Source organism: Octodon degus, unplaced genomic scaffold (assembly GCF_000260255.1).
Source record: "Octodon degus isolate 3935 unplaced genomic scaffold, OctDeg1.0 scaffold00146, whole genome shotgun sequence".
Lineage (NCBI taxonomy): Eukaryota > Metazoa > Chordata > Mammalia > Rodentia > Octodontidae > Octodon > Octodon degus.
Window position 1 is genome coordinate 3699862 of NW_004524722.1, and position 9658 is coordinate 3709519.

General features: G+C 37.2%; 1 protein-coding gene across 1 annotated transcript in view; it reads left to right on the forward strand.

Annotated features, from left to right (window-relative positions):
* The window catches only part of Rrm1 (ribonucleotide reductase catalytic subunit M1), a 40858-nt gene that overhangs the window by 6710 nt on the left and 24490 nt on the right, over nt 1–9658 (forward strand). The window contains exons 3-8 of the mRNA XM_004641965.2: nt 1770–1947; nt 2846–2946; nt 5195–5254; nt 6285–6324; nt 6550–6712; nt 9388–9529. Coding sequence (XP_004642022.1) covers nt 1770–1947; nt 2846–2946; nt 5195–5254; nt 6285–6324; nt 6550–6712; nt 9388–9529 — 684 coding nt within the window. The remainder of the gene's footprint in view (nt 1–1769; nt 1948–2845; nt 2947–5194; nt 5255–6284; nt 6325–6549; nt 6713–9387; nt 9530–9658) is intronic.

Here is a 9658-nt window from a genome sequence, read left to right on the forward strand (position 1 = left end):
GCTGGCATGTGGTGCTGGGGGATTGAACCGCGGTCCCTGTGCTTTGCCAAGCTTGTTCCAAGTAGGTGCTTTAGACCACTGAGCCATCTCACCAGCCCCGAAATTTTCTTTTTAAAGTCAGTGTGGAAAAAGTATGTACAAGTAGTAGAAAACTGATTTCACAGACAATATTTAAATTAAGGGTAACAAACTTTCATGAGCAAGGTACTGTTTTTCTCTTTTTATGACTTCTACTGTAGGCCCTGAATGTGTCTCATATTGACTGATCTTAGTCTCTGAAGTTTCCTCGCCTTTCTGTAATTTTGCCTACTTCAGGTCTTTCACGTGACTTCTAATTGATCTTCCTAGAAGAGAATCTCTTAAAGAATCTTCTTCCAAACCCGCCTGTGTTGGCCCACTCTTAGTTAGATCTCCAGATGTAGTACCCAAGGTCACACTGCCATCACCAACCCAAGAAACACCCAGAAGTGCTCTTTATTAATCCCCTATGTGGGTCCTTATTCTTGTGATATTTATAAAGTGTACATCTAGGTACGTGATAATGTTTAGTGGATCAAAGTGGGAAAATAATTTATACTGTTTAAAAATATACTTAACTAAATTCTCCTTTATGGGCCAGCCAAACAGCTCAGTGGATTGAAGTGCCTGCAAGCAGGCACAGGGGCCAGGGGTTCGAACCCCAGGCCTGTTGTGTTGGCCCCGCTCCCGGGGCATGCTGAGACTGCAATTGATTTTGCTTGCTTGCTTGCTTGCTTGCTTGCTTGCTTGCTTGCTTGCTTGCTTGCTTGCTTGCTTTCTTTCTTTCTTTCTTTCTTTCTTTCTTTCTTTCTTTCTTTCTTTCTTTCGCGGAATCAGGGATTGAACTCAGGCCCTTGCGCTTGCCAGGCAAGCGCTTATTCTACTGAGCCATCTCCCTGGCCCTGAGACTGCAGTTGAGACTGGGCATGGTGGCGTGACAGGATGTGATTTGTTTTAAGTTAATGGTACTTAAAGCAGAAGAACCTAGATTCCTTGATCTTATGCTTCCTGCATTTCCAAATGTAAGTGTGTTAGAGCAGTCTTCAATTTCTTTAGGTAGATTAGGAAATCTATTGAATAAGTCTGGATGCTATTAGAGCAGGCACAGTTTGAACACAGATGTTCTCTTATTCTTTTTTTTTTTTTTTTTTTGCTGAACTGGGGCTTGAACTCAGGCCCTTGTGCTTGCCAGTGTTCTCTTATTCTTATTACTTGACATATAACACCAAAACAGTCTAGAGGACTTCATACATAATACAGCTTATCAGCTGACTGTAGAAAGAAAGTGATCAGAAGCTAGTTAGGCTTAGGGACACTGTAATTAGAAGAAATTTCACACTACCACAATAATTTCTTTTTCTTTTTCTTTTTTTCTTTCTTTCTTTCTTTTTTTATTTTTGTGGAACTGGGGATTGAACTCAGACCCTTGCACTTGCCAGGCAAGCACTTATTCTACTGAGCCATCTCCCCAGCTCCAATAATTTCAAATATACACACATCTTTGTTTTGCGGGACTTATGCTTTGGTCTGTTGGAAAATGCACATCCAGCTGCCTGCCCTCCCTCCCTTCTTCCCTTTCTTCTTTCCTCCCTCCCTCCTTCCCTTTTCTTTTTCTCCCTCTCCTTTCCTCATTTCAAAAAAATGAAGTTATGTTATGTTAGATTGCTTCTTAATTGTTCGCTTAAAGAAGCTGTTGTTTCTTGTGAAAGCTCAAAAATTCGTTGTTTTTTTTTTTTTTTTTTTTTTTGTAGGCTCAGATCACTATGAAGGTAATCCAGGGCTTATACAGTGGGGTCACCACAGTGGAACTGGATACTTTGGCTGCTGAAACAGCTGCAACCTTGACTACTAAGCACCCTGACTATGCCATCTTAGCAGCAAGGGTTGCTGTCTCTAACTTGCATAAAGAAACAAAGAAAGTGTTCAGTGGTGAGTCTGGGGTTACATGTACATTTCAAAAATAACATCTTATTTTAAGAAGGGACCTAGAACTTCCTATTTCTATTTCTGACTGCTCCTGACTTGCTGCATGAAAGGATAACGAATCCGTATTCTTTCCTTTTTGTGTTCTCTTCAGGCAGATGTAGTTTTAATGGTGATGTGGTTTTTGTGGTATTTATCTACAAGTTCTGGCGCAAAATTATTTATAACATTTTGATCACCATTAGCAAACACTTTAACACTCCCTTTTTACAGCTTAGGAATGTGGACAAAGGGAGGTTAAGTATTTTCTCCAGAACCCAGTTGATAGACTGAGATTAGAAATCTTTGCACTCTCAATTTCAGAGCTGTTGTGTGAGGTCTCAAACATATGCTCTTTCTTCAATAGGTTTATTGTGAAGATGTCAGTTTCCTTGAGATTGATCTCTGGATTTATTTCAATCCCAATCAGACTACCAGCATTTGTATATTTGTAACTTTTATATATAAATGCAAAGGGCCACGTATCTTGGGAAGAGCAGAGTGAGAGAACTTACTAAATGAGTGTTTATAGAAGTGAGCTTCTTGGGGCATTTTGAGTTTTAAAGTTGAGTTCTTGTTCTAATAGAAAAAAAAATGTTTCTGTGTTTCTTTATTTTCAGTTAATAATTCTCAAGTAGATGGGTGTCAGAACCATCTGGGAATCTTCAAGCTACAAGAACTTACATTCTTTCTGTGGAAGATTGTTATTCTAAATGCAGTATGATTATGTGTTTATTCAACATAGATAGGTTTATTGAATATTTTCTGTGCTAGACACTGAAGTGGGTTGGGATGAAGAAAGCTCCAGAACTACTCTGTGAAATAGTTAAGTGACTTTGACACTTTCAATTTAATTTTTTCTTAGATGTAATGGAGGACCTCTTCAACTATATAAATCCACATAATGGCAAACATTCTCCCATGGTGGCCAAGTCAACACTGGATATTGTTTTGGCCCATAAAGATGTATGTATTAATATTTTTCTGTAGAAATTTTAAATAGATTAAAAAATACATTTAAGAGAATTTAAATACTACAGAAGATATTAGTGATAAAAAATTCTCTTGCTCTGAATTTTGTTTTCTTCCTCTTTCTCTTTTAAGATTTTATTTATTTATTTTGTATTTAGTACAGGGTCTTGCTACGTAGATCTGATTTGTAGTGTTCCTCCTGGTTTCAGCTTCCCAAGTGCTGGGATTACAGACGTGCGCCACCAAGCCCAGTCTCAATCACCCTCTCAGAGACAGGGTCTTGGTATGTAGTTCAGGCTGGCCTTGCACTCACTACAGTCCTCCTGCCTTAGCCTTCTTCTTCTTTTTCTTTTTTTTTTTTTGGCAGACCAGGGGTTGAACTCAGGCCCTTGTGCTTGCCAGGTAGGCTCTTATTCTCCTGAGCCATCTCCCTGGCCCCCTGCCTTAGCCTTCAAAGTGCTGGGATTTCAGGTGTGTGCTACACTACCATGCCTGGCTATCCTGTTCTAACAGTGGTGTCATACCTGTTTTGCATGTTCTCGGTGCATATAGAGTTCTTCTGGTGATGAATATTTTGTTTTCCATTTTTCACTTCAATGAATATCTTTATGTGGTAGATATTTTGCCCATAGATAAATATATTGTAAGATAAATCTCTTTTAAGTGGAATTATTGAAATAGAATATGTGCATTCAAAAGTTTGGTAGTTATTATCAAATTGACTTCCAAAAAAGTTGTTCTAGGGGGCCCGCCCCTTAGCTCAGTTCTTTAAGTGGCTGCTTCAACAAAGCAGTCAGGCTCAGGTTGCTGTGGTTCGATCCCCAGAACTCAAGCCAGCCAAACCAGCCCTGAAGGCATTCGGAGCAAAAACAAAGGTTGTTTTAATAAAAATTTGAAAGATCTTGCTCAGTGATTTTTTTTTTTTTTTTTTTTTTGCGGTACTGGGGATTGAACCCAGGACCTTGCATTTGCCAAGCAGGTGCTTATTCTACTGAGTTATCTCCCTGGCCTCTCAGTGACTTTTTTGAGCCCCTTTGAAAACTAGATCTTAGAGGACAAGGATAAAGATGCACAAATCCAGCCAGACCTTTTGCAAAGAGACTATTTACTGTGTCTGTCTGGGTAGATTAGAAACCAGTTTTAATGTTTCATAATGGAATGATTAGTTGATTTTTTTTTTCCTCTCAAATATGTATCTGATGTTAAAAACACTAAGAGAAAAAAGTTGTGTGTATGTTGTTCATGTGTATAATTTTTTTTTTTTAAGACGGGTCTCACTGTGCAGCTCAGACTGGCCATGAACTCAACTACGTAGCCCACATTGGCCTTGAACTTGCCGCAATTTTCCTGCCTCTGCCTCCTGTGTGCTGGGATTACAGGCGTGTGTCACCACACCTAGCTCATGTATATAGTCTTGAAGACAAAAGCAAAAAGAAAAAACAACAGCAGCAAAACTTGTATCTAAGAAATAGTGAAAAAATAAATTTTTATAGTCAGGTATTTTAGTTCTTCAATATTCATGCTAAGCCAGTACTCATCTTTTGCAATAAAAATGCATTTAAAATTTAATTTTTGTGATGCTGGGGATTGAACCTAGGACTTCATGTTGCTCTGCCACTGAGCTGCATCCCCAATCCTTTTTTTATTTTGAGACAGTCATGTGGGTTGAGCTCATTCAGTTTGTAATCCTACTTTCTGTCATTGCTTACCATGTATGTTATATGCAGTTTAAATTGATTTTATTTCATTCGTTCTATCTTTTTGAGGCAGAGTCTTACTATGCAGTTTAGGCTAGCCTTGAACTCACTTTGTAGCCCCTGCTGCCCTTGAATTCATAGCAATCCTCCTACCACAGTGTCTGGAGTGCTGGGATTACAAGTGTGTGTAGCCACATCTGGCTTGGATTTATTTTTAAAGTAACTATGAATTATTAGCAAATATGTGCCAATACTTGTAGACTAACAACCAATCTAAAAATGCTTTAAGGATGAGAACAGATACTTTTATGCTTATGTCCTATTCTTTGGTTATAGATGTACTGTGAATATAATAGGGTAGTTTGGAAAATTTGTCTTCTTATTCTTTTTTTATATGTTACATGGATTTCCATCATTTAGCAATGAGACTTAATGTTACCGCTTTTGTAATCTCTGTCAGTTTTACTTCTTGAGTTGGGATACAGCATCAGATTTTGTGAAAATAAGTCTAATTAATTATGGCTTTTTTTTTCCACCCCCTTCAGCGCCTGAATTCTGCCATCATCTATGACCGAGATTTCTCTTATAATTACTTTGGCTTTAAGGTAAAGTAAATAATGGATTTCAAATAGGTGGGAATTCTTTAATCAGGCAATTGTTTTATTTGTATTTTGAAGATACAGTTATGATAGTAATAAAGCTGTAGGTGGTCAAGATGGTCCTGGGGAGTTAGTGGGGTTAAGGTAGTGGTGGTGAATTAAAGCAAAGATAACTTACCTACTTCTAGCTTTTTTTTTTTTTTTTTTTTTTGGTACTTTTTTTTTTTTTTTTTTTTTTGTGGTACCGGGGATTGAACTTTGGACCTTAAGCACTTAAAATCTACTGAACTATCTCCCTGGCCCCTTCTAGTTTTTTAATTTTACAGATATTCTGTATTACTGAGGAATTATACAGATAACATGCCAAAATTATTTCTTATTCTGTTATTTTTGTGATAAATGTTTATTGAATCCCTACCATATATCAGATTTTCTAAGTATTTTTATGTCAATAGACAGTATAGTAAAGTTATTTATTTATTTATTTTTTTTCATGGAACCGGGGATTGAACTCAGACCCTTGCGCTTGCCAAGGCTTATTCTACTGAGCCATCTCCCTGGCCCCTAGTAAGGTGATTTAGAACATAAATGTTGTCAAACTACCTGGAATCAAATCTCTGCCTTATTTTTTAGTAGCAAATTGCTTAATCTCTTTCATATTTTTTATAGTGGGGATAATATACAATTTTAACAAATTCTGTTGAAAATTAAATAAGTATATTGCTTACATTAGTGGCTAGCTTATTACAATACATTGTGTTAGCCATTGAGATGATGATAATGTTTTGCACCAGTTATGCTACTGTATATGTACAAAGTTGAATTTTTCCAGAAATTTTCATGTAATCTTTCCCCAAATAAAACATTCGGTAATATTGTAGAACGAAGATAAAAGGAGCAAATACACTATTGTTTTCAGTTAAAATTATGTCAGTATTGAGAGGAGTTACATAGATCATAGACCGTATTATGATGGCTCTGTTCACTGTCTAAGAGAAATGCTATAAACAATTTCTGGCTGCTTTGCTTTTTCTAGACTCTGGAGAGGTCCTATTTGTTGAAGATCAATGGAAAAGGTAAACATTGGAAATGTGTGTTTTCTTTAGATCGCATAGAGTTTTGTGCTATTAGCCTTAATATTTCTGTTTAAACAAGTGATATTTTGAACCTCAGTTTTAGTTTGTGACTAATTGTCCCCCTTAATCCTATAATTTTTTTTTTTTTGTTCTTCTGTTTTTTGATTTGAATACATTTTAGCCTAGTTTTTCTGACATCAATGAAAACTTCGGTTTTGTTTATAGTGGCTGAAAGGCCGCAGCATATGTTGATGAGGGTGTCTGTGGGGATTCACAAAGAAGACATAGAGGCTGCAATTGAAACATACAACCTTCTTTCCGAGAAGTGGTTTACTCATGCTTCTCCCACTCTCTTCAATGCTGGCACCAACCGCCCACAACTTTCAAGGTATGTGTCATCTGCAACTGCCTTTAGTATCCTGAAGTAGTTTCGTTGAAGAAGTAATATGAAGAAAGTAGGCAGTTCAGCATATTAAATGTGTGCACTTCTTCCTCTGATTCAATGAAATTTGCCTTCTGGAAAGATCTCTCAATGCAGTTTGGTAAATGAATTGTGCAGAAGGCAAATATTTGATAATGAAAATTTTCTAAAATGATTGTGGTAGTGGTTGCACAACTCTGAATATTCTAAAAGTCACTGAATAGTATCTAAGGAATTATGTGTGAACAATACTTGAATAAAACCGTTTACAAATTGGAGCTGAAGCATAGAGCCATGCTGAAGTGTGTGTTTAGCATATGTACACATACACACACGCAAGTAAGTGCCAATCTGAGGATGTAGCTCAGGGTAGAGGAATTGATTCCCTAGCATGTGCAAGGCCTTAGGTTTGATCTTTATTATTATAAAAATAAAGCTTAAGTTTAAAGACAAAATGCCAAGAACTAGTTGGGAAACTCATAGTAATTTAAATAAATAATTGTAGCTTGGATTATGGAGATGAAACTAGAGATTTAAAGAAGTAGATTCAATAGATATTTGGGGGGCAAAGTTAACAATCGTGTATGTTTGGAATGTAGTTCCTGGGCTTATGGTGATGCCATTTGCTGAGAAAGAAAATACTGACAGGGTCTGATAATATGTAAAAAAATAAAGTATGTTCTGAGCAAGTTGTTTTGTTCCAGCAATTCAAGGGTATGCCAACATTAAAAAAATCAGTTTAATTCATTGTATTAATATTTATATATTTTAATGCTCTTTCATGATGTAACACTAACAAAATAGATACAGAAAATAGCTTTTTGATGGGGCAGAAGATACCCACTAAAACGTAAATTTTTCACTAGTAGAAGCGTGAGCCAGCATTGGATGAGATGTGTTCAAAAATGCAATGAATGCGTACAATTTTTAAAATGTTATCTTGTTACATAAATGACATGTTGCTGGGGAGATAGCTCAGCAGCCTTAGTGCTCTTCTGACAAGTGTAAAGTCCTGAGTTTGATTCCTGGCACACAAAAAAAACCAAAAACAAACGACACATTGCCATTAACCCCCCAACTCAGAACGCTTTATTTTGAACACGCTTACCCATTGTTATTGCCACTTTCTGAAAGCAATTCTGGAAGTCCTCTTTCGTGAGTTGTGTTGTCATGGCTGTCTTGATGTCCTGAATTGATTTACAGTGTTACCTTTCTTTCATGGTCATTTTGAGTTTAGGGAAATCCAGAAGTTACATGGTGCCAGATGTGCTAAATAAAGTGAGTGAAGACACACCACGTTTTTGTGAGCCTACCTTTCTGTTGGATGGCTCTGGCAGCAGCATTCCCTGTATGTTTGATCAGACTTGTCAAACACTACAAAGAGGACCCCTCAAAATGCTTCATAAAGTGGAAAGAATGATGGGAGGAGTGTATTTGAAATGAAAACAAGTATTTTTAGGGGAATTAGTGGCAGTGTATCTTTTTTTTTTTTTTTTTTTTTTAATTTTAGGGAAGAGTCTACAGGGTTTCAGGGTCTCACTATTAGATTGGACTCGTAGTGATCCTCCTGTTTACAGCCTCTCAAGAGCTGGGATTACAGGTGTGTGACACCACACACAGTCTCAGTTGCTGTCTCAGTGCCCAGGGCCAGCACAGCAGGCTCAGTGATCAAACCCCCTGGCCCCTGCGCCTGCAACCTATTGAGCTGTTTGACTGGCCCCCCTTTTTCTTTTTAAATTTTAAATTTTAACTTTCATTTTATATTTTGGTTGTACCTTATAAGGAAAAGATTGGAAATGAGAGAACAAAACTAGTAATTCACAGATGGGTATTTTTTTTACATAGAAAACTCAAGAATAGCTACTAGTAATTAGAATTAAAAAGATTAGAGCGAAATACCCGAATGAAATTTTAATGTAAGTTGATTAGTTGAGGGGCTGGTATATAAATCAGTAGTAGAGCACTTGCCTAGCAGGTACAAAGTTTGATCCCCACCACCCTGAAAAAGATAAGTAGTCGTGTTACTTTAGCAGTTGGAAAATTAAGGTTTTTGTTTTTCAGCTTTTTGGGCTTTGGGGTTTTTTTGTTTTGTGTTTTTTTTAGCGGAATCAGGGATTGAACTCAGGCCCTTGCACTTGCCAGGGATGCACTTGTATTGAGCCATCTCCCTGGCCCTGGAAAAGTAAGTTTTAAATTATGCTATTTATAATACTACAAGGGACCTACGAATAAATATAGTAAAATAGGTCTTTAAGGTACATAATTTAAATCTTGAACATTAATCTGTAGATTAAGTATAATCTTAGCCAGAATTTCTAGATTCTAATTCTAAAAATTATGTGTAAGAGTCAGGTCTGGTGGTACGTGTCTGCAGTACCAGCAGTTGAGAGGCTGATAAGGAGGAGGATGACTGAGAGTTTGAGGCCAGCTTCGGCTACATGGCAGTACCCTGTCTCCGAAAAAAATCATGTGGAAGAGAAAAAGTTTAAGAATTGTCTAGGAGACTGGACAATCATTGTATCACTTCTAGAACACTTGTAAAAAAAATTTAGGAACCTGACTTACCTTTTTTTTGGGTTATATAATCATTTTTGTGACCGTGCTTCATTTCTTAGCTCGAGTTGTCACTTTTCCTTCTCTAGCTGTTTCCTTCTGAGTATGAAAGATGACAGCATCGAAGGCATTTATGACACTCTGAAGCAGTGTGCATTGATTTCCAAATCCGCTGGGGGAATTGGTGTTGCTGTGAGTTGTATTCGTGCTACTGGCAGCTACATAGCTGGGGTAAGCTTCTGTCTAACAGATTAACTCTATGATACAGCTACCATTACAGGCCACACACTAGGAGCTTTATTTCTTACTGTAATCTCCTGAGTCTAGGCACCAGTGTTTTCATTTTATTTTATTTTATTT